Below are 26,791 nucleotides of genomic sequence, written 5' to 3'. Positions count from 1 at the left end.
ATGGTCACAGGTTTTTACATGAGGCTGATAGTCTATAGGTGGCATAATGGAATAAGCAGAGGACATGAAGTATTTTCTGAAAGTGTTATTCTAGTGCCTAGAGTTTCCATGTGCTGGACAATGCAACTTCATTCATAGAAGAAAGAAGTAATTCTTTCACTTTTGTTTATAACAAATCATACCTGATGTCGTAATTTCTTTTGGTGTCAGAGCGACCAAGTAAGACACATTAACCAGTAAATACAACACAATTATGATGGAAAGACAGGAAATCACAGACTTTGGAATTGTTTTAGCAGGATCTTTTATCTCCCCTGCAAAACAAATGTAAGTTTGTTAGAGAAACAACGCAGTAAACATTTAGAATTCTTGTAATAAAAGGAGAGAAAGACAATTTTTAACTGTCAAAGTTCCTTCAACGACTTGTAATGATACTTTTTTTGTGCTACATAATTTCATCTTTAAATGCTGGAATACTTTGTCCTCAGTAGATTAAGCCTGAACATTAACAACAGGAACAATAGAAAGCTTACAAACTTATCGAAATGAAACAATTTACTGTTGAATTGAAAAATATAAATGGGTCAAAATGGAAATCAGTAAGTAGACCAATCTTTTTAGAATAGAACAAAATTGAAAGGACAATATATCTAAATATATGGTGCACAGTGAAGAAAACTTTTGCAGTGTATGCTATATTTCAAAAGGAAGAGAATGCTCTCAAATTACCAATTTAGCAGCTAAGTTAAAAGCTTTAGAACAAAACCAATAAAACATACCCAAAAAGTAGATTAAAAAAAATATCAAGAGTTCCCAAAGGTTTAAAGACTGGTGAGAAGGAGATCTGGGAGGCATGGAGGAGAGATCTCTGCCGAGTGTGCACGGAAAGTGCGCCCCTGCCCTGCCTGATCCAGAGACCAGGAACACTGAATTGGGACCTCTGTTTCCACCCGGCAGCTTTGGGGTGCAGAACAGGGCTCGGCCCATCTGCCACCTGGACCAGCAGTTCCCAAAGGTTTAAAGACTGATGAGTAGAGGATCTGGGCAGCCAGTGAGCAGAGAGATCTCTGCCGAGTGTGCACGGAAAGCATGCCCCTGCCCTGTCTGATCTAGGGACCAGGAACCCAGCACTGGGACCTCTGTTTCCATGCGGCGGCTTTGGGGCGAAAAACAGGGCTCGGACCATCCAACACCTGGACCAGTGGAGATCCAGAGACACAGACCAGATACAATGGAAAGGCAAGAACATATCACTGACAACAAGATGGCAAGAGGAAAGCGAAAGAGTATATCCCAAGGAAACCAAGACAACCTGGCAACACCAGAACCCAGCTCTCCCATAAAAGCAAACATCGGAACTCCAAACACTCCAGAAAAAGAAGACACAGACCTAAAATCTTACCTCAAGAAGCTGATAGAGATACTTAAACAAGAACGGAAGGAAAAGAAAAAAGAATCAGAAGCTTTTAAAGAAGAAACAAGAAAAACACTCAAAGAACTCAAAGAACTAGAAGAAAACAGAACCAAAGAGATGAAGGAATGGAAGAGGGAATTTAAAATGGAAATTGACACAATAAAGAAAACAATAAAAGAGATAACCCTAGAGGTAGGACACCTAAAAAAGAAATCAAGAGTCACAGAAGCAAGCGTTTCCAATAGACTACAAGAGATGGAAGAGAGAATCTCGGGAGCAGAAGACAACATTGTAAACATAGACAAAACAGCCAGAGAAGATGCAAAAAACTGAAAGCTCCTAACCCAAAATATCCAGGAGATCCAGGACACAATGAAAAGACTAAACCTAAGGACAATAGGAATAGAAGAGGTTGAAGAATATCAACTAAGAGGCACAGTAAATATCTTCAACAAAATTGTAGAATACTTCCCTACCCTTAAGAATGAGATGACCATGAGCATAAAAGAAGCCTTCAGAACTCCAAATAGGATGGATCAAAAAAGAAATTCCTCGGGACACATAATAGTCAAAACACCCAGTGCCCAAAGCAAAGAAAGAATACTAAAAGCAGTAAGGGAAAAAGATCAGGTAACATATAAGGGCAGACCAATCAGAATCACACCCGATTTCTCAACAGAGACTATGAAAGCTAGAAGAGCCTAAACAGATATCATGCACACCCTAAGAGAGCACAAGTGCCAGCCCAAGCTGCTATACACAGGAAAACTATCAATTACCATGGATGGAGAGATGAAGATAATTGAAGACAAATCGAAATTTATACAATATCTGAACACAAACCCAGCACTACAATGAATTATAGTTGGAAAACCCAATACAATGAGGGGAACTACATCCTAGTAAAAGCAAGAAAACCCCTAAGCAAGAAAACCGAAAGAAGAAAGAGACACAGACATAACTCAACCTACAAAAGCAATAATACCAGGAAACAGAAATCACTATTCCTTGATATCTTAGTAACATAAATGGACTCAACTCCTCAAAAAAGAGACATAGGCTATCACACTGGATACATAAACAAAATCCAGCATTTTGCAGCATAGAGGAAACTCACCTCAGAGACAAAGACAGGCACTATGTCACAGTAAGAGGGAGGGAAAAAAACTTGCAAGCAAACAGCTCCAAGAAGCAAGCTGGAGTGGGTATTCTAATATTGAATAAAGTAAATTTCCAACCAAAAGTTATCAAAAAAGACAAGGAAGAACTCTTTTTACTCATTACCGGGGAAATCTGTAAGGAGGAACTCTCAATCCTTAACATATATGCTCCAAATACAAAAGTACTGACATTCATAAAAGAAACCATACTAAAGCTCAAAAAAAAAAAAAAAATTTCACCCCACACAATAATAGTGGGAGAATTTAATACCCCACTCTCTCCAATAGACAGATCATGGAAACAGAAACTGAACAAGGACACTGTAAAACTAGCAGAGACTAAACTGGAATTAATAGATATCGACAGAACATATCATCCTAAAGTAAAAGAATATACCTTCTTCTCAGAAACCCATGCCACCTTCTCGAAAATTGACCACATAATTGGACACAGAGCCAGCCTCAATCGATATGAGAAGATAGAAATACTCCCATGCATCATCTCAGATCACCATAGTCTACAGCTGGTCTTTAACAACAACAAAGACAGCAAAAAGACCACATACAAATGGAAGCTAAACTATGCTCTTTTAAACGATAGCAGGGTCAAAGAAGAAATAAAGAAAGAAATTAAGGATTTTCTAGAATTCAATGAAAACGAAAACACAACATACCCAAACCTATGGGATGCAATGAAAGCAGTACTGAGAGGAAAACTCATAGCCCTAAGTGCTTCCAAAAAGAAACTGGAGAGAGCTTACATCAGCAACCTGACAGCACAGCTAAAAACCCTATAACAAGAGGAAGCAGATAAACCCAAGAAGAGTAGATGGCAAGAAATAATCCAAATTAGGGTAGAAATAGACCAAATAGAAACAAAAAGAACCATTGAAAAAATCAACAAAACCAAGAGTTGGTTCTTTGAGAAAATCAACAATATTGATAAACCCCTAGCCAGACTAACTAGAGGGCAAAGAGAGAGTATACAAATTAACAAAATCAAAAAGGAAAGTAAAGACATATCAAATGAAACTGAGGAAATTCAAGAAATCATCAGATCCTACTCCAAAACCTATACTCCAGAAAGATGGAAAATCTGGAGGAAATGGATGAATTCCTAGACAGATACAAGACCCTTAAGTTAAACCAGGACCAGGTAAACCATCTAAATAATCCCATAACACCTAAAGAAATAGAAGAAATCATCAAAAGCCTCCCAACCCAAAAAAGCCCTTGTCCTTATGGGTTCAGTGCAGAATTTTATCAGACATTTATTGGGGACATAACACCAATATTCTCCACACTATTCCACAAGATAGAAACAGATGTAATATTACCTAAATCAATTTTTGAGGCTACAATAACTCTTGTCCCTAAACCACAAAGACCCTACAAGGAAAGAGAACTTCAGAACAATCTCACTTATGAACATTGATGCAAAAATACTCAACAAAATCCTTAAACCAAATCCAAGAACACATCAAAACGATCATTCATCATGACCAAGTAGGCTTCATCCCTGGGATGCAGGGATGGTTTAATATAAGGAAATCCATCAATGTAATCCACCATATAAACAAACTCAAAAAACAAAATCCCATGGTCATCTCACTAGATGCTGAGAAAGCATTTGACAAAATACAACACCCCTTCATGTTAAAAGTTTCAGAAAGAACAGGAATCCAAGGCCCATACCTCAACATAATAAAAGCAATATACAGCAAACCAACAGACAACATTAAACTTAACGGTGGGAAACTTGGAGCAATCCCACTAAAGTCAGGGACTCTACAAGGCTGCCCACTCTCCGCTACCATTCAACATAGTACTGGAAGTCCTGGCTGGAGCAATTAGACAGCAAAAGGAGATCAAGGGGATACAATTCAGAAAGGAAGAGGTAAAAACATCACCCTTTGTAGATGACATGATAGTGTACTTAAGTGACCCCAAAAATTCCTCCAGAGAACTTCTACACCTGATAAACAAGTTCAGTAAAGTGTCTGGATATAAAGTTAACTCAAACAAATCAGTAGCCTTCCTATATTCAAAGGACAAGTATGTGGAGAAAGAAATTAGGAAAAAGATACCATTCATTATAGTCACAAATCTATGAAATACCTTGGTGTGACTCTAACTAAGCAACTGAAGGACCTGTATGAAAAGAACTTCAAACCTCTAAAGAGGGAAATCGAGGAAGATCTCAGAAAATGGAAAGATCTCCCATGCTCATGGATTGGAAGGACCAACATTTTAAAAATGGCCATCCTACCAAAAGCAATCTACAGATTCAATGAAATCCCCATCAAAATTCCAACCCAGTTTTCATTGAGTTGGAAAGATCATGTGCAATTTCATATGGAATAACAAAAGATATAGAACAGCGAAATCCATCCTCAACAACAAGAAAACATCTGCAGGAATCACTATCTCTGACCTCAATCTATTTTACAAGGGAATTTTGCTGAAAACTGTACGGTACTGGTACCAAAATAGGCAGGTGAATCAATGGAATTGAATAGAAGATCCAGAAATGAGCCCTCAGGTATATGGTCACCTGATTTTTCACAAAGGAGCAGTAAACATTCAATGGAAAAAGGACAGCCTATTCAACAAATGGTGCTGGTCCAACTGGCACTCAACATGCAAAAGAATGAAAATAGACCCGTTCTTATCTCCTTGTACAAAGCTCAAGTGTAAGTGGATCAAAGATCTCCACATTGAACCAGATACACTGAAATTATTAGATGAGAAACTGGGGAAAATCTTAGAACACAAAAGCACAGGAGAAAATTTTTTGAACAAACACCAATGGCTTGTGCTCTAAGATCAAAGACTGAGAAATGGGACTTAATGAGATTGCAAAGTTTCTGTAAGGCCAAGGACATTGTCAAGAAAACAAAACAGCAGCCAATAGAACGGGAAAAGATCTTTACCAACTCCTCGACAGATAGAGGCCTAATATCCAAGTATACAAAGAAATCAAAAAGCTAGACACCAGAGAATCAAACCACCCTATTAAAAATGGGGTACAGAGTGAAACAAAACCTTCTTTTTGAGGAATATGGAATGGCTGTGAAACATCTAAGGAAGTGCTTGACATCGTTAGCCATAAGGAAATGCAAATCAAAACAACCCTGAGATACCACCTCACACCAGTCAGATTGGCCAAGATCCAAAACTCAGATGACAGCAGATGCTGGCGAGGTTGAGGAGAAAGAGGAACACTTCTCCACTGTTGGTGGGGTTGTAAACTGATACAACCACTCTGGAAATCAGTCTGGCGATTCCTCAGAAAATTGGACATTGTACTTTCTGAAGATCCAGCTATTCCACTTCTGGGAATTTACCCCAGAGACACATTAATATACAACTAAGATACATGCACTACAATGTTCATAGCAGCTTCATTTATTATAGCCAGATGCTGGAAAGAACTCAGATGTCCTTCAGTAGATGAATGGATACAAAAATTGTGATACATGTACACAATGGAATACTACTCAGCCATCAGAATCAGTGACTTAACCAAATTCTTAAGAAAATGGTTGCATCTAGAGAATATCATCCTGAGTGAGATAACCCAGTCACAAAAGAACAGACATAATATACATTTACTGATAGTGGGATGCTAACCCCAGAGGCTAGGACTGCACCAGAAACAACTCACAGACTGTGTGAAGTTCAAGAAAAAAAGAAAACAAAACAAAACAAAACAAAAAAAAAAAAAAAAAAAAAAGCCATGCTCAATCCTTACACACCAAGAACACATTGAGAAATTCTAGGTTACACCCTGTTTTACATGTACTTTTTGCTCCTTGTTAAAAAAAAAAAAAGAAAGAAAAAAAAAATGAAAAAAAAAAGCCAAGCACTGACACAATTGTATCTGTATACATTTATGCAAAAATGTTTAAATTTTTTTATATTTGTTTTTTAAATTAAAATTTAAAAAATAAAAAAAAATAAGAAAAGTTTTTGATTCTTTTTGGTTTTCCTCCCGTTTTTGTTTCAGGAACTCTATTATCATATTGAGGTATGATTTTATGTCTGTTTCTTCTTTTTCTGGATTATTTGGCATTCTGCTGTTTGCTGTGCTGCACGAGCTGGGTACTGGTGTTTAAGGTTGTCTTGGTTTCCCTGGGATATATACTCTTTCGCTATCCTCTTGCCATCTTGTTGTCAATGATACGTTCTTTCCTTTTCCTTGTACCTGGCGTGTGTCTCTGGATCTCTGCTGGTCCAGGTGGAGGATCGTCCAAGCCCTGCTCTGTGCCCCAAAGCCGCCGGGTGGCGACAGAAGTCCCAATGCTGGTTTCCTGGTCCCAAAATCATGCAGGGCAAGGGCATGCTTTTCTTACGCACTTGGCAGAGATCTCTCTGTCCCCTGTCGACTCAAATCCCCTTTTCACCAGGCCTTTATCTCTAGGAACTGCTAGTCTAGGTGGCAGATGGCCAGTGCACTGTTCTATGAAATTCTTAAGAAAATGGCTGCATCTAGAGAATATCATCCTGAGTGATATAACCCAGTCACAAAAGAATAGACATGATATGCAGTCACTGATATTTGGATACTAACCCCATACAGCTCTGGACACTCCAGAAACAACTCACATACTCTATAAAGTTGAAGAAAAGAAATAAGAAAAGAGAAAAAAAATTATGCTTAATCCTTACACACCAACAAATCTTTGACTATTTCCAGGTTACATCCTGTTTTACATATACTTTATGCTCATTGTAACTAGGAACATCTTAATGCACACTATCAAACCTTTTAAAAAAAACCAAGCACTGACAAAAATGTATTCATATACTTTTATGCAAAAATGCTTAAAATTTGTTCTTTTATCTTTGTTTTTTTAAAATAATTTGTTCAAAAAAGAATACACAGTTAGACAATTTTTCGTGAAGCCTCCATATGGGGAACTTAGAATGATAATTCAAAATATTATTATCAAAAATCAGTGATTCTATTATTAATATTCAATACTGAGCTAGTCAATATTTTCTATAAATATTGTACAGGTTGTGAGAAGTCTTAGTTCTCAGAACAAGGTTATTCAGTCTTTTTAAACCATTTCTCTATTAATTTTAGTGATACTACTCTAATACCCATTCCTGTAAAAAAATAAATCAATTGGCTTAAAATAATTTTTGTTTATATAAATGAAATGCATAGTATTCCAAAAAAAATAAACCATATTCAAATATAAAAAAAGAAAAAAAACTGTAGGTCAGCTAAAGGATATCAAGGAAATATAAGTAGATAAATAATAAGCCAAAATATTTTTTGATGATATGATTTTATATATAAAAGAGCTTAAAAGTACCACCAGTAGACCCCAAAAGTTGAAAAAAACTTTCAATAAAGCAGCAGGACAAATACATAAAATTAACACACAAAAATTACTAGACTTTCTGTATATATAGATGATAGTCTAAGAGAGAAATTAGGAAAACAACAGCTTTTACAATAGCCTGAAAAGGAAAATATGAATAGATCCAATAAAGCACATAAAATATGTTATAAGAACATTAAGAAATTGAAGAAATAACTTAAAAAATCAGAATATGAAAACATCTTTCACATTTATGAATCCCTAAGACCAAAATGTTAAAAATGACCGTCTTACCAAATACAATCAACAGATTCAATTCTATCCTTATTACAGTTTCAACACAATTGTTGAGGGATCTTGAAATTAAATTCATCCATTTAATTTGGAAACACACACAAAAAATCAAACCACAAACCACAAACACATAAGCAACAAAAGCCAGGATGGCTGAAGCAATCCTGAATAAAAAATAAATGTGGGAGGTATTACCATTCACTGAAAAAGATGCACCACAGAGCTATATTCATAAAAATACCACAGTGTTGAAATTGAAAACAAATATGTTGAAAAACAGACCTGAATTGAATCTATACATAAATCCACACACTTTTTGATTCCTGACTTTTGACAATAATAAACTAAACAAATAGCCCCTACCCTCCCAACCCCCCCCCCCAAAAAAAAAAAAAAAAAAAAAACATAAGACTAGATATTTTGAATCATATAGAAAAGAGTGCTGGTTTTAACTGAGAACTTACTGGGACAGGGAAAGATTTTCTGAAAAGAACACCAATATCACACAAGAACAACAATTAATACATGGAACCTTGTGCGACAGTAGAGTTTCTGTATGTCAAGGGCCATGACTTTGGGAGAAAGTGACAAGCTATATAATGGGGAATCTTTTTTAATGACATACCTAATAGAGAGTATATATCAGACATATCTAAAGCAAAAGATAACTAAAAAAAAACTGGACAGCAAAGAAACTGATAAACTAATTAAAAATGGGGCACAGAAATAAGCAGTTATAAAAAGACAAAACATAAATAACTAGGAAGCACATTTAAGATTTTTCAAAATTATTAATTAGGGAAATACAAATATAAACTACTTTGAGTATTTGTATCCACCAGTTAAAATGGCCAAGAATAAAAAACGAATAACATCTTATTCTTGCAAGGATGCAGGCCAAAGATAACACTGATCCACTGCTGATGGCAGCGCAGACTTTTCTAGTCATGTACAGAAATCAATGTGACTATTCCTTAGGAAGTTGAGAATAGATTTACCTCAAGATCCACATATACTACTTTTAGGCATATTACCAAAAAACTCTACATCCTCTTAAAGAGACCCTTGCTCAATCATATTTATTACTGCTCTATTCATAATAGCCAGAAATTAAAAACAGCCTAGATATCCATCAAATGATGGATAATGAAATTGTGGTATACTGAATCAATAGAAAGTTACTCAGCTGTTAAGAAAATGAAATTTTGAGATTTTCAGGTAAATGGATAGAGCAAGAATTGAGCCATGCTGAGTGATGTAACAGAGTGAAAACATTATTAAAATAAATATTAATTATTATGTTATTGGGTTGACAATATCTTAATATTATCAAGAGAAAAAGGAAAACTCAATAGCAAAATACATGTAGATACATGCAAATTCTTTTCCCTATAAGAAAGGTGAAATTAAAGCAGCTCATGAAAAGTTATGTCAAATATTAAATAGAAAAGTGGAATATATCACAAGGGACACTTAATACAAAATATGTGTCTATTACAGAACAATTTATATAAAATTTGAAATTTTATTTCTTCAAAAGTAAACATCTGGAACTGGTTGAAAAATATCTGTTGAGTGTATATTTGCGTATTTTCCATTGGTCATCAAGGAAACTCCTCTTAAACGGATGAAGATCTTGATAGAAAACCCACAGCCAATCAAAATGCTGAGCTGTGAAATCCAGTCCCAATGGAAACATTCATAAAACATTCGCACACCCAAGACTCTAGGGACTTTGCACAAGAGGAGGCAGACTGTAAGATCCAGGGGAAAAAAAATTTGCTGTGAGTTTTTTTTCCAAGTCACGTCAGATACTAAATTATAAAGTCTCACTAACATGACGAGCCAACCATGTGATGAACAAGAATAACAGCAATAGACATGCCAAAGAGTACTAAAGAAAAGCCCACAAATCTTTTTTTTATTTATTTTTTAAACGACTTTATTTTGCAAAACAATAATAAATGTACAGATTTTAAACATTTTTTGCTTAAAATTATACATTTTTGTCAGTACTGTTTTTTCAGACATTTAAATAAATTTTACATAAAACCATGTGAATATGTTTTTTAGTCAGTACTTGATTTTTTTCAAGGGCTTGACAGTATGCATTGAAAACGTACTAGTTACAATAAGCGTAAAGTACATGCAAAAGAAAACGCAACATGGAAATAGTCAAAGTCTTCTTGTTTTGTGAATATATGTATATTTTTTGTTTTCTTTATTTCTTGGACTTCATACAGTCTGTGAGTTGTTTCTGGGGGAGTGCAAGCCTCTGGGGTTAGCATCCCACTATCAGTGACTGCATATTATGTCTGTTCTTTTGTGACTGGGTTATCTCACTCAGGATGATCTTCTCTAGATGCAGCCATTTTCTTAAGATTTTGGTTAAGTCATTGTTTCTGGTGGCTGAGTAGTATTCCATTGTGTATATGTACCACAATTTTTGTATCCCTTCTTCTTCTGAAGGACATCTGGGTTCCTTCCAGCTTCTGGCTATTACAAATAGAGCCGCTATGAACATTGTGGTGCATATATCTTTGTTGTGTATTAAAGTGTCTCTGGGGTATATGCCCAGAAGTGGAATAGCTGGGTCTTCAGGTAGTACTATAATCAATTTTCTGAGGTATCGCCAGACAGATTTCCAGAGTGGTTGTATTAGTTTGCAACCCCACCAACAGTGGAGAAGTGTTCCTCTTTCTCCTCAACCTCGCCAGCATCTGCTGTCATCTGAGTTTTGGATCTTGGCCAATCTGACTGGTGTGAGGTGGTATCTCAGGGTTGTTTTGATTTGCATTTCCCTGATGGCTAAGGATGTCGAGCACTTCCTCAGATGTTTTTCGGCCATTCGGTGTTCCTCAACTGAAAATGATTTGTTTAGCTCTGTACCCCATTTTTTAATAGGGTTGTTTGATTCTCTGGTGTCTAGCTTTTTGAGTTCCTTGTACACCTTGGATATTAGGCCTCTATCTGATGTGGTGTTGGTAAAGATCTTTTCCCATTCTGTTGGTTGCCGTTTTGTTTTCTTGACTATGTCCTTAGCCTTACAGAAACTTTGCATTCTAATTAAGTCCCATTTGTTAATCTTTGACCTTAGAGCTTGAGCCATTGGTGTTTTGTTCAGGAAATTTTCTCCTGTGCCTATGTGTTCTAAGGTTTTCCCTACTTTCTCATCTAATAGTTCCAGTGTATCTGGTTTAATGTGGAGATCTTTAATCCACTTACACTTGAGCTTTGTACAAGGAGATAAGAATGGGTCTATTTTCATTCTTTTGCATGTTGAGTGCCAGTTGGACCAGCACCATTTGTTGAATAGGCTGTCCTTTTTCCATTGAATGTTTACTGCTCCTTTGTCAAAAATCAGGTGACCATATACATGAGGGCTCATTTCTGGATCTTCTATTCTATTCCATTGATCCACTTGCCTATTTCTGTACCAGTACCATGCAGTTTTCAGCACAATTGCCTTGTAATATAGCTTGAGGTCAGGGATAGTGATTCCCGCAGATGTTTTTTTGTTGTTGAGGATGAATTTCGCTATTCTAGGTCTTTTGTTATTCCATATGAAATTGCACATTGATCTTTCCAATTCCATGAAGAACTGGGTTGGAATTTTGATGGGAATTGCATTGAATCTGTAGATTGCTTTTGGTAGGATGGCCATTTTTAAGATGTTGATCTTTCCAATCCATGAGCATGAGAGATCTTTCCATTTTCTGAGATCCTCCTCAATTTCTTTCTTTAGAGGTTTGAAGTTCTTGCCATACAGGTCCTTCACTTCCTTAGTTAGAGTCACACCAAGGTATTTCATAGTTTTTGTAACTATTGTGAAGGGTACCTTTTCCCTAATTTCTTTCTCCACATGTTTGTCCTTTGAGTATAGGAAGGCTACTGATTTGTTTAATTTTGTATCCGGCCACTTTGCTGAACTTGTTTATCAGCTGTAGGAGTTCTCTGGTGGAATTTTTGGGGTCACTCAAGTACACTATCATGTCATCGGCAAAGAGTGATGTTTTTATCTCTTCCTTTCCGATTTGTATCCCCTTGATCTCCTTTTGCTGTCTAATTGCTCCAGCCAGGACTTCCAGTACTATGTTGAATAGGTAGGGAGAGAGTGGGCAGCCTTGTCGAGTCCCTGATTTTAGTGGGATTGCTTCAAGTTTCTCGCCATTAAGTTTGATGTTGGCTGTTGGTTTGCTGTATACTGCTTTTATTATGTTTAAATATGGAAGGCAACTCTTATAAGGGACAACATTTAATTGGGGCTGGCTTACAGGTTCAGAGGATCAGTCCATTATTATCAAGGCAGAAATATAGCAGCTTGCAGGCAGGAATGTTGCTAGAGGAGCTGAGAGTTCTACATCTTGATCCATAGGCAGATAGGAGAAGACTGTATCTTCCACATTGGGCAGAGCTTCAAAGCCCACCGCAACAATGGCACACTTCCGTCACCAAGGCCACACTTGCTAACAGTACAAATCTCTACGGGCCAACCATATTCAAGCTATCACAGAAGACAGCATGTATACCAATTGCCATTCCATATTCTCTCCTGAAGTCATTTGTAAAGTAGCCTTGTGGGTTATATAGGGGTTTCCAAACAGAGTATACGTTCTTAGCTATGGCTGAGGTTCTAGGAATGCTTTGTTTAGCTGAAGAGGAATGCCAGGTACTTAAACCTATAATTTTGCAAAGAGGCTAAGCAGTTCCTCAAGAAGGAAGGAGGTGGGGGGCATGGGGGCACGGGGAACATGTGCCCTGGGGCTTGAAGGCTGAGAACAAGGAATGAGCAATCCTTAATTATATATTGTTTAGAAGATGAGAATTTGGTCTCACCATGACATGTTCAATGTTTGGATACTTCTCTTCCTCAGTCTCATTTCAAGCTCAGGCTCTGGTCACACTGCCCCACAGTTACCCATTCCTTAGTTTTAGGGTCATAGGATTGTTGAAGGAGACTATTGAAAATTTATAAAATCTTTAACATAATACCACAAAATTCATCACTGAAAGAAAATTTTGGGCAGCACCAAAATAGTAACTGTGAAAGAACAGTGACAATTGAACGATGGTTTCCATCCTTATATTTCAGAGAATTTCAGACTTTACAATATGTCCTTTGTCTGCCAAACTGGCTTTTGTTTTTCAAGAGAGATTTCCAAACATCTTGTGGAAAATAATTTCCAAATCATTCACTTTCTGGTCTTTCCATTGTCATTGTGTTTTATTTATTGGCTAATGTTTCCTCTCTGGCATTTTTGACACTGAAGAAAATCACCTGTCAGGTATCACTGGCTATAAATTAGAAGCAGATGGTCACACCTTTGTACCCAAAATGAACTTGCATTGTCCTTCACATAGACACTCCAGGCTCTCAAGATCAATTTTTAGAAGAGAATCTGTACACCTCGCTTGCACCATTATACCTATTCTATGTTTTCAGCCTCATGTATGGACCTCTCTCTGTGTGTAGGAGGATTTATTCTATGTTCTAATGTTCTTGAGTCTAAATGCCTCATAAGATCATGTCCAACTCTATTTGTCATGGAGAATTTGAAATGCAGATGAAAATCTAAAAAATTTAATTAAAGGAGAACACTCAAATTTTGAAAGCATTGATTCTTCTGAATAATAAACTCTGTGTTTTGGTCAAAAATGAGTTATAAAAAAACAAAGTTTAACAAACTAATTTTTTCAGATGCACACATTGCTAAGTTTGTAACTACTGTGACAAAATAACCAAAAGGTAATCAAATTATTATTTCATCAAATGAGCAAGCAAAAAAAGTACTCTAGCATAAAATATAACTATAGTAGTAGTTTTTCATTAAACTTTAACTGTCATTAATGTGATGTAAAATATTGTTACAATATATTTGACATTTTACAACATTATTACTTATATTCCTAATGTCAAATATTTAGATTAGTGAGGTAAGTAATATTCAGGAACAATGAGATTGCTAATCATGCTAATCAGTTGATGGGCTTTTCAACCAAGCATGATGATCTGAGTTCAATACCTAGAATTAGTAAACCTACATTGTAGAAAAAGAGACATGCCAAGTTTTTTTTATAAACTTCACATTAACATTGGAGCAGAAAAGGTTGAAAAACTGGTGAGGAGGAGATCTAGGCAGCCAGGGAGCAGAGAGATCTCTGTGGAACACGCACACTCCGACCTGCCTGATGCAGGGACCAGGAACAAAACTTTGGAACTACTATTCGCATCCGGCAGCGACTTCAGGGCTCAGAACAGAGCCGGCCCATCTGCCACTCAGACTGGCAGCTTCTAAAGGTTGAAAAACTGGTGAATAGGAGACCTAGGCAGCCAGGGAGCAGAGAGATCTCTGCGGAGTGCACACGGAAAGCGCACACTCTGACCTGCCTGATCCAGGGAACAAAACAAAATTTTGAAACTTCTATTCCCACCCGACTACTCTGAGGCATAGAACAGGGGTCGCCCCATTTGCCACCTGGAACAGTGGAGATCCAGGGACACAGACCAGATACAAGAGAAAGAAGAGAACATACCACTGACAACAAAATGAAAAGAGGAAAGCGAAGGAGTATATCCAAGGAAACCAAGACAACCTGGCATCACCAGATCAGAGCTCTCCCATAACAGCAAACATTGAAATGCCAAACACTCCAGAAAAAGAAGACGCAGACCTGAAATCATACCTCAAGATGCTGATAGAGATACTTAAACAAGAACGGGAGGAAAAACAAAAAGATTCAGAAGCTTTTAAAGAGGAAAAAGAAAAACACTCAAAGAACTAGAGGAAAACAGAACCAAAGAGATGAAGGAATGGAAGAGGGAATTTAAAATGCAAATTGACACAATAAAAAAAACACTAAAAAAGATAACCCTAGAGGTAGAACACCTAAAAAAGAAATCAAGAGTCAAAGAAGCAAGCATTTCCAATAGACTACAAGAGATGGAAGAGAGAATCTCGGGGGCAGAAGTCAACATAGTAAACATAGACAAAACAGCCAAACAAGATGCAAAAAACAAAAAACTCCTAACCCAAAATGTCTAGGAAATCCAGGACACAATGAGAAGACTGAACCGAAGAATAATAGGAATAGAAGAGGGAGAAGAGGATCAACTAAGAGGCACAGTAAATATCTTCAAAAAATCATAGAAGAAAACTTCCCTACCCTTAAGAATGAGATGATGACGAGCATAAAAGAAGCCTTCAGAAATCCAAATAGGTTGGACCAGAAAAGAAATACCTCCCGACACATAATAGTCAAAACACCAAGTGCCCAAAGCAAAGAAAGAATATCAAAAGCAGTAAGGACAAAAGGTCAGGTAACATATAAAGGCAGAACAATCAGAATCACACCCGATTTCTCAACAGAGACTATGAAAGCTAGAAGAGCCTGGACACACATCATGCAGACCCTAAGAGAGCACAAGTGCCAGCCAAAGCTGCTATACCCAGCAAAACTATCAATCACCATCAATGGAGAGACGAAGATATTTCAAGACAAATCAAAATTCACACAATATCTGACCACAAACCAAGCACTACAACGAATTATAGGTGGAAAACCCAAATCAATGAGGGAAAATACAGCCTAGTAAGAACAAGAAAACTCCTAAACAAGAAAACTAAAAGAAGAAAAAAAAAAAAAAAAAAAAAAAAAAAAAACACAGACACAACTCAACCCAAAAAAGCAATAATGGCACAAAACAGAAACAACTATTCCTTGATATCTATTAACATAAATGGATTCAACTCCTCAATAAAGAGACATAGGCTATCAGACTGTATACATAAACAAAATCCAGCATTTTGCTGCATACAGGAAACTCATCTCAGAGACAAACACAGACACTATCTCAGAGTAAAAGGGTGGGAAAAAAACTTCCAAGCAAAGAGCCCCAAGAATCAAGCTGGAGTGGCTATTCTAATATCGAATAAAGTGAATTTCCAACCAAAAGTTATCAAAAAAGATAAGGAAGGACACTTTTTACTCATTACAGGGGAAATCTGTCAGGAGGAACTCTCAATCCTTAACATATATGCTCCAAATAAAAAAATCACCCACATTCATAAAAGAAACCCTACTAAAGCTCAAAAAATACATTTCACCCCACACAATAATAGTGGGAGACTTTAATACCCCACTCTCACCAATGGACAGATCATGGAAACAGAAACTGAACAAGGACACTGCAAAACTAGCAGAGACTTTGAACCAACTAAAATTAATAGATATCTACAGAACATATAATCCTAAAGTAAAAGAATACACCTTCTTCTCAGCAACCCATGGCACCTTCTCGAAAATTGACCACATAATTGGACACAGAACCAGCCTCAATTGATATAAGAAGATTGAAATACTCCCATGCATCCTCTCAGATCACCATGGTCCACAGCTGGTCTTTAACAACAACAAAGACAACAAAAAGTCCACATACACATGGAAACTAAACAACGCTCTGTTAAATGATAGCAGGGTCAAAGAAGAAATAAAGAATGAAATTAAAGATTTTCTAGAATTCAATGAAAAGGAAAACACAATATACCCAAACCTATGGGATGCAATGAAGGCAGGACTGAGAGGAAAACTCATAGCCCTAAGTGCTTCCAAAAAGAAACTGGAGAGACTTACATCAGCAACCTGACAACACAGGTAAAAGCCCTAGAACTAAAGGAAGCAGATATACACAAGAAGAGTAGATAGCAAGAAATAATCAAAATTAGGGCAGAAATAGACAAAATAGAAACAAAAAGAACCATTGAAAAAATCAACAAAACCAAGAGTTGGTTCTTTGAGAAAATCAACAAGATTAATAAACCCCTAGTGAGACTAACTAGAGGGCAAAGAGAGAGTATACAAATTAACAAAATCAGAAAGGAAAGTGGAGACATAACAACTGAAACTGAGGAAATTCAAGAAATCATCAGATCCTACTACAAAAACATATACTCCACAAAATTTGAAAATCTGAAGGAAATAGACAAATTCCTAGAAAGATACAAGAGCCTAAAGTTAAACCAGGACCAAGTAAACCATCTTAATAATCCTATAACACCTAAAGAAATAGAAGAAGTCATCAAAAGCCTCCCAACCAAAAAAAAAAGCCCAGGGCCAAAAGAGTTCAGTGCAGAATTTTATCAAACATTTATTGCGGATATAACACCAATACTCTCCAAACTATACCACAAGATAGAATCATATGGAATACTACCTAACTCATTTCTTGAGACTACAATAACCCTCGTACCTAAACCACACAAAAACCCTACAAGGAAAGAGAACTTCAGACCAATCTCACTTATGAAAATTGATGCAAAAATACACATCAATATCCTTGCAAACCGAATGCAAGAACACATCAAAACGATCATTCATCATGACCAAGTAGGCTTCATCCCTGGGATGCAGGGATGGTTTAACATAAGGAAATCCATCAATGTAATCCACCATGTAAACAGACTCAAAGAACAAAATCACATGGTCATCTCACTAGATGCTGAGAAAACATTTGACAAAATTAAACACCCCTTCATGTTAAAAGTCCTGGAAAGAAAAGGAATCCAAGGTTCATACTTAAACATAATAAAAGCAATATACAGCAAACCAACAGCCAACATCAATGTTAACGGTGGGTCTGGAAATCAGTCTGGCGATACCTCAGAAAATTGGATATAATACTACCTGAAGACCCAGCTATTCCACTTCTGGGCATATACCCCAGAAATACCTTAGTACACAACAAAGATACATGCACCACAATGTTCAAAGCAGCTTTATTTATAATAGCCAGAAACTGGAAAGAACCCAGATGTCCTTCAGAAGATGAATGGATACAAAAATTGTGTTACATTTACACAATGGAATACTACTCAGCCACCAGAAACAATGACTTGACCAAATTCTTAAGAAAGTGGCTGCATCTAGAGAATATCATTCTGAGTGAGATAACCCAGTCACAAAAGAACAGACATAATATGCAGTCACTGATAATGGGATTCTAACCCCAGAGGCTCGCACTGCCCCAGAAGAAATAAAGAAAACAAAACAAAACAAAACAAAAAAATATTTACACAACAAGAAAATTTTGACTATTTCCATGTTACATATTGTTTTACATGTACTTTATGCTCATTGTAACTATTAAGTTTTCAATGCATACTATCAAACCTTTAAAAAATCACGTACTGACTAACAAATATATTCATACAGTTTTATGTAAAAATTATTTTAAAATCTGAAAAAAAAGTACTGACAAGGGAGCCTGGCCCATCTGCCACCCGTAACAGCCGCTCGTAGAGGCTGAGAAACTGGTGGGTGGCAGACCTGGGCTCTCGGGGAGCAGAGAGATCTCTGCGGAGAGCACAGGGAAAGTGCACCCCCTGCCTTGCCCTGCCCTGCCCTGCCTGAGCAAGTGACCAGGAACAGAAATTTAGAACTTCTGTTTCCACCCGGCGGTGACTTCAGATCGCAGAGCAGAGCCCGGCCAATCTGCCACCCGGAACAGCAGCTTGTAAAGGCTGAACAGCTGGTGAGTGGGAGACCTAGGCTGCAGGGGAGCGGAGGGATCTCTGCGGAGTGCACACGGAAAGTGCACCCCCCACCTTGCCCTTCCCTGCCCTGCCTCATCCAGCGACCACCAGGAACAGAAATTTCGAACTTCTGTTTCCACCCGGTGGCGACTTCAGGACACAGAGCGGAACCTGGCCCATCTGCCACCTGGAACAGCAGCTCATAGAGGCTGAGCAACTGGTGGGTGGGAGACCTGGGCTGCCAGGGAGCAGAGAGATCTCTGCGGAGTGCACACGGAAAGTGCACCCCCTGCCTTTCCCTGCCCTGCCCTGTCTGATCCAGAAACCAAGAATAGAACTTTGGAACTTCTAGTCCCACCCAGCGACTCTGAGGCATAGAACAGGGCTCGACCCATCTGCCACCTGGACCAGTGGAGATCCAGAAACACAGACCAGATACAAGGGAAAGGCAAGAACATATCACTGACAACAAAATGGCAAGAGGAAAGTGAAAGAGTATATCCCAAGGAAACCAACACAACCTGGCAACACCAGAACCCAGCTCTCCCATAACAGAAAACATATGAATTCCAAACACTCTAGAAAAGGAAGACACAGACATGAAATCATACCTCAAGATGCTGATAGAGATACTTAAACAAGAACGGGAGGAAAAGAAAAAAGATTCAGAAGCTTATAAAGAGGAAAAAAGAAAAACACTCAAAGAACTCAAAGAACTAGAGGAAAACAGAATCAAAGAGATGAAGGAATGGAAGAGGGAATTTAAAACGGAAATTGACACAATAAAGAAAACACAAAAAGAGATAACCCTAGAGGTAGAACACCTAAAAAAGAAATCAGGAATCACAGAAGCAAGAATTTCCAATAGATTATAAGAGATGGAAGAGAAAAACTCGGGGGCTAAGACAACATTGTAAACATAGACAAAACAGCCAGAGAAGATGCAGAAAACAAAAAGCTCTTAACCCAAAATGTCCAGGAAATCCAAGACACAATGAGAAGACCGAAACTTATAGGATAATAGGAAGAGAAGAGGGAGAAGAGTATCATCTAAGAGGCACAGTAAATATCTTCAACAAAATCGTAGAAGAAAACATCCCTACCCTCAAGAATGAGATGACTACTAGCATAAAAGAAGCCTTCAGAACTCCAAATAGGTTGGACCAGAAAAGAAATACCTCCCAACACATAATAGTAAAAACATCAAGTGCCCAAAGTAAAGAAAGAATACTAAAAGCAGTAAGGGAAAAAGGTCAGGTAACATATAAAGGCAGGCCAATCAGACTCACACCCAATTTCTCAACAGAGACTATGAAAGCTAGAAGAGCCTGGACAGACATCATGCACACCCTAAGAGAACACAAGTGACAGCCCAAGCTGCTATACCCAGAAAAGCTATCAATCACCATCGATGGAGAGATGAAGATATTTCAAGACAAATCAAAATTTACACAATATCTGACCACAAACCCAGCACTACAACGAATTATAAGTGATAAACCCAATACAATAAGGGAAAATACAGCCCAGTAAAAAAAAGAAAACTCCTAAACAAGAAAACTAAAAGAAGAAAAAGACACAGACACAACTCAACCCACAAAAGCAGTAATGGCAGGAAACAGAAACAACTATTCCTTGATATCTATTAACATAAATGGACTCAACTCCCCAATAAAGAGACATAGGCTATCAGACTGGATACATAAACAAAATCCAGCCTTTTGTTGCATACAGGAAACTCATCTCAGAGACAAAGGCAGACACTATCTCAGATTTAAAGAGTGGGAAAAAAACTTCCTAGCAAACAGCTCCAAGAAGTAAGCTGGAGTGGCTATTCTAATATCGAATAAAGTAAATTTCCAACCAAAAGTTATCAAAAAAGATAAGGAAGGACCCTTTTTACTCATTACTGGGGAAACCGGTCAGGAGAAACTCTCAATACTTAACATATATGCTCCAAATAAAAAAGCACCCACATTCATAAAAGAAATCCTACTAAAGCTCAAAAAATATATTTCACCTTACACATAATAGTGGGAGACTTTAATACCACACTTTCACCAATGGAAAGATCATGGAAACAGAAACTGAACAAGGACACTGCAAAACTAGCAGAGACTTTGAAACAACTAGAATTAATAGATATATACAGAACATACTATCCTAAAGTAAAAGAATACACCTTCTTCTCAGCAACCCATGGCACCTTCTCGAAAATTGACCACATAATTGGACACAGAACCAGCCTCAATCGATATAAGAAGATTGAAATACTCTCATGCATCCTCTCAGATCACCATGGTCTACGGCTGGTCTTAACAACAACAAAGACAACAAAAAGCTCACATACACATGGAAACTAAACAACACTCTGTTAAACGATAGCAGTGTCAAAGAAGAAATAAAAAAAGGAATTAAGGATTTTCTAAAATTCAACGAAAACGAAACACAACATACCCAAACCTATGTGATGCAATGAAAGCCGTACTGAATGGAAAACTCATAGCCCTAAGTGTTTCCAAAAAGAAACTGGAGAGAGCTTACATCAGCAACCTGACAGCACAGCTAAAAGCCCTAAAACAGAAGGAAGCAGATATACACAAAAAGAGTAGACGGCAAGAAATAATCAATATTAGGGCATAAATAGACCAAATAGAATCAAAAAGAACCATTGAAAAAATCAACAAAACCAAGAGTTGGTTCTTTGAGAAAATCAACAAGATTGATAAACCCCTAGCAAGACTAACTAGAGGGCAAAGAGAGAGTGTACAAATTTACAACATCAGAAAGGAAAGTGGGAACATAACAACTGAAACTGGGGAAATTCAAGAAATCATCAGATCCTACTACAACAACTTATACTCCACAAAATTGGAAAATCTGTAGGAAATCGACGAATTCCTAGAAAGATACAAGATCCCAAAGTTAAACAAAGACCAATTAACCATCTAAATAACCTATAAAACCTAAAGAAATAGAAAAATTCATCAAAAGTCTCCCAACCAAAAAAAGCCCAGGTCCAGACGGGTTCAGTGCATAAATTTATCAGACATTTATTGGGTATATAACACCAATACTCTCCAAACTATTCCAAAAGATAGAATCAGATGGAATACTACCTAACTCATTTTTTGAGGCTACAATAACCCTCGTACCTAAACCACACAAAGACCCTACAAGGAAAGAGAACTTCAGACCAATCTCACTTATGATCATTGATGCAAAAATACTCAACAAAATCCTTGCACACCGAATCCAAGAACACATCAAAACGATCATTCATCATGACCAAGTAGGCTTCATCCCTGGGATGCAGGGATGGTTTAACATAAGGAAATCCATCAATGTAATCCAACATATAAACTGACTCAAAGATCAAAATCACATGGTCATCTCACTAGACACTGCGAAAGCATTTGACAAAATCCTACACCCCTTCATGTTAAAAGTCTTGAAAGAACAGGAATCCAAGGTCCATACTTAAACATAATAAAAGCAATATACAGCAAACCAACAGCCAACATCAAACTTAATGGTGGGAAACTTGAAGCAATCCCACTAAAATCAGGGACTCGACAAGGCTGCCCACTCTCCCCCTACCTATTCAACATAGTACTGGAAGTCCTGGCTGGAGCAATTAGACAGCAAAAGGAGATCAAGCGGATACAAAAGGAAAGGAAGAGATAAAACCATCACTCTTTGCCGATGACATGATAGTGTACTTGAATGACCCCAAAAATTCCACCAGATAACTTCTACAGCTGATAAACAAGTTCAGCATAGTGTCTGCATACAAAATTAACTCGAACAAATCAGTAGCCTTCCTATACTCAAAGGACAAATATGTGGAGAAAGAAATTAGGGAAAAGGTACCCTTCACAATCGTCACAAAAACTATGAAATACCTTAGCGTGACTCTAAATAAGCAAGTGAAGGACCTGTACGACAAGAACTTCAAAGCTCTAAAGAAAGAAATTGAGGAGGATCTCAGAAAATGGAAAGATCTCCCATGCTCATGGATTGGAAAGATCAACATCTTAAAAATGGCCATCCTACCAATAGCAATCTACAGATTCAATGCAATCCCCATCAAAATTCGAACCCAGTTCTTCATGGAACTGGAAAGATCAATGTGCAATTTCATATGGAATAACAAAAGACCTTGAATAGCTAATTCCATCCTCAACAACAAAAGAACATCTGCGGGAATCACTATCCCTGACCTCAAGCTATATTACAAGGCAATTGTGCTGAAAACTGCAAGGTACTGGTACAGAAATAAGCATGTGGATCAATGGAATAGAATAGAAGATCCAGAAATGAGCCCTCACAAATATGGTCACCTGATTTTTGACAAAGGAGCTGTAAACATTCAATGGAAAAGGGACAGCCTATTCAACAAATGGTGCTGGTCCAACTGGCACTCAGCTTGCAAAAGAATGAAAATAGACCCTTTCTTATCTCCTTGTACAAAGCTCAAGTGTAAGTGGATCAAAGATCTCCACATTCAACCAGATACACTGAAACTATTAGATGAGAAAGTAGGGAAATCCTTAGAACACATAGGCACAGGAGAAAATTTCCTGAACAAAGCACCAATGGCTCAAGCTCTAAGGTCAAAGTTTAACAAATGGGATTTAATGAGATTGCAAAGTTTCTGTAAGGCTAAGGACATTGTCAAGAAAACAAAATGGCAACCAACAGAATGGGAAAAGATCCTTACCAACACCACATCAGATAGAGGCCTAATATCCAAAGTATACAAGGAACTCAAAAAGCTAGACACCAGAGAATAAAATAACCCTACTAAAAAATGGGGTACAGAGCTAAACAAAATGTTCTCAGTTGAGGAACACCGAATGGCCGGGAAACATCTGAGGAAGTGCTCCACATCCTTAGCCATCAGGGAAATTCAAATCAAAATAACCCTGAGATTACACCTCACATCAGTCAGATTGGCCAAGATCCAAAAATCAGATGACAGCAGATGCTGGCGAGGCTGCGGAGAAAGAGGAACACTTCTCCATTGTTGGTGGGGTTGCAAACTAATACAACCACTCTGGAAATCAGTCTGGTAATACATCAGAAAATTGGATATAGTACTACCTGAAGACCCAGCTATTCCACTTCTGGGCATATATCTCAGAGACACTTTAATACACAACAAAGATATATGCACCACAATGTTCATAGCAGCTCTATTTAGCTCTAAGAGAATATCATCCTGAGTGAGATAACCCAGTCACAAAAGAACAGACATAATATGCAGTCACTGATAGTTGGATGCTAACCCCAGAGGCTTGCACTCCCCCAGAATCAACTCACAGGCTGTATGAAGTCCAAGAAATAAAGAAAACATAACAAAACAAAAAATATTTACAAAACAAGAAAACATTAACTATTTGCATGTTACATTTTGTTTTACATGTACTTTAGCTCATTGTAACTATTAAGTTTTCAAGGCATATAACCAAAACTTGAAAAAAATCAAGTACTGACTAAAAAATATATTCATATAGTTTTATATAAAAATTGTGTTAAAATCTGAAAAAAAAGTACTGACAAAAATGTACAATTTTAAGCAAAAAATGTTTAAAATCTGTACATTTATCTTTGTTTTGTAAAATAAAGTTGTTTAAAAAAATAAAATTAAATGACAAAATGCCAAAAAATATGGCTGCATCTAGAGAATATCATCCTGAGTGAGATAACCCAGCCACAACAGAACAGACATAATATGCAGTCACTGATAGTGGAATGCTAACCCCAGAGGTTTGCACTCCCCCAGAAACAACTCACAGACTGTATGAAGTCCAAGAAATAAAGAAAACAAAACAAAAAATATATTTACAAAACAAGAAGACTTTGACTATTTCCATGTTGCGTTTTGTTTTGCATGTATTTTACACTCATGGTAACTATTAGGTTTTTAATGCATACTGTCAAGCCCTTGAAAGAATCAAGTACTGACTAAAAAATATATTCACATAGTTTTATGTAAAAATTATTTTAATATCTGAAAAAACAGTACTGACAAAAATGTATAATTTTAAGGAAAAATGTTTAAAATCTGTACATTTATCTTTGTTTTGTAAAATAAAGTCGTTTTAAAAATTATTTTAAAATCTGAAAAAACAGTACTGACAAAAATGTATAATTTTAAGCAAAAAATGTTTAAAATCTGTACATTTATCTTTGTTTTGTAAAATAAAGTTGTTTAAAAAAACAAAAAAAAACCAAAAAAAAAAAAAAAGAATTAAAATGTTTATGACAACTAAGTGTAGCAGTAAAATGGATGTCTTATATACCTACACATTAACAAAATTAAATCTATGATAAAATGGTAAAATACAAATGAGGAGTCATTTTTATGCTCCTAGGAAGACATGAAAATATGAAAATCCCAACATATAATAAGGTCACTGATAGTAAAAATAAATCAAATTGTTTTCACTGGTTACTTCTTTGTAGGTAACTGTTTATAGAAGGTAATGGTAGAAAGTTCCTCAAATCAAGTACATGTAATACATTTCAATTAGGTACATTAACTCTTTTACTCTCTAATTACTCTTGAACTGAAAATGCCTCAAAATGCAAAGACTTACCACAATAAATCTGAGAATACAGTCTATTTTGAGATATTTCCTAGGTATTAGAAATAAAATATTAAAACCTGACTAAATTCGATATCGTCTATTTGACTGACTGCAAGTGTTGCCTTATATAATAAAACATGAATTTTTTAGAAAAAATTATAATAAAAATTTTCACCATAAGCTCTGGAAGTATGCTTATACATACTGATATTTTAAAAATATAAATAGAAATACCTGCTATGTTGATCAGCAATAATGATCCTCTGTATGCAAAACATCCTTGAAGAATGGCTTCTACAATTTGTGAGGCATTAGGAAGTTCAGCATCCAAAGCATTCTCAAACCTGGACACATTCTCTCTTTTACCAGTCACTAACATCACAGTCCCAGTTAGAGAAATGAGACAAAGAATACTCATCTTTATCAGACTGCTGACAGTCTGAAGCCAAGCCACTGCTTTTATTCCTCTAGCACTGAAAATTCCAAATGTCCACAAAATAGCCACAGCCAGGCATTTAATCGGGAGTTCTGGAGCTGGACACTCAGTATAGAAAGGTTGAATCAGATATGTAGCTATTAGTAAGGTCAGAGTACCCAGGCCTAGACAATGAGAAAAAAGTTTAATCCAGAGACTAAGGAAAGCAATAGAGGATCCAAGAGATCTCTTCAGGAAGTAAAAAGAGGCTGCACTCACAGGAAACGTGGTGGCTAGCTCTGCCGAAGAGAGAGCACTCATCATGCTCAACAGGCCACAGCCTGCCCAGACACTGAGGAAAACAGGGATGTTCAGTGAGCAGTATTTTAATACTCCTTTAGGAGACACAAAAATCCCTGACCCTATTAGGGATCCAAGTAAGAGCATGTTTACATGGAAGGACCCCAGCTCTCTCAAGAGACGCATGGTTTTGCCTTTCCCTAATGTTTATCCTAAAAAAAGTTTACAGAATCATATGTTTATAATTTTCGGCCTTTAATATCCAATTATGCTCGCTTATGTTCTCTTGTATCAAATATCATTCTTATATATGTCTAGTTGAGTTAAAAATTGTTGCAATGAATAACTAAACAAATTCTGATCTCCTCTTAAGACCAATGTTAAAATGTTCCTCATGTTAAGTTTTTAAAAAGTAAAATAAAATATACTACTGGCCAAGTTAGCAACTAAGAATTAGAAAATTAGTAACTTAAATTTCTGCACAGAATTATTCAGCTCTCTCAGTGCAAGAGAGTCATTATTTAACTATTAGGTAATCATTTGTATATTTCTGCCAAGATCTAAAATTATAGTTTACCCAGAAAAATTTAAACTTTGCTGTTCAGTGAACAAAGATGGGAATCTCACATTTGTTTATTTAAAGATGCATGATGATTTATGTCTTCAAAATATATGTATATATCGTTTTCACAGACATGAATAAAATGACAAGTAGAATATGGATCGTTTTCCCAATGAAGGTTTACT

The 26,791-nt window shown here is 36.8% G+C and overlaps 1 protein-coding gene across 1 annotated transcript in view; it reads right to left on the bottom strand.

Moving 5' to 3' along the window:
* LOC308430297 (solute carrier family 7 member 12-like) overlaps nt 1-26,230 on the bottom strand; it is a gene marked incomplete at both ends in the record, with an annotated part of 38,293 nt that extends 12,063 nt beyond the window's left edge. Inside the window, one exon of the mRNA XM_080929449.1 lies at nt 25,564-26,230. Within this exon, the coding sequence (XP_080785575.1) occupies nt 25,564-26,230 (667 nt within the window). The remainder of the gene's footprint in view (nt 1-25,563) is intronic.
* Between the last annotated feature and the right edge of the window lie 561 nt (nt 26,231-26,791).

This window comes from Micromys minutus, assembly GCF_963924665.1.
Source record: "Micromys minutus genome assembly, chromosome: 15".
Classification (NCBI taxonomy): Eukaryota; Metazoa; Chordata; class Mammalia; order Rodentia; family Muridae; genus Micromys; species Micromys minutus.
This window is presented reverse-complemented; position numbering and strand designations above follow the sequence as displayed.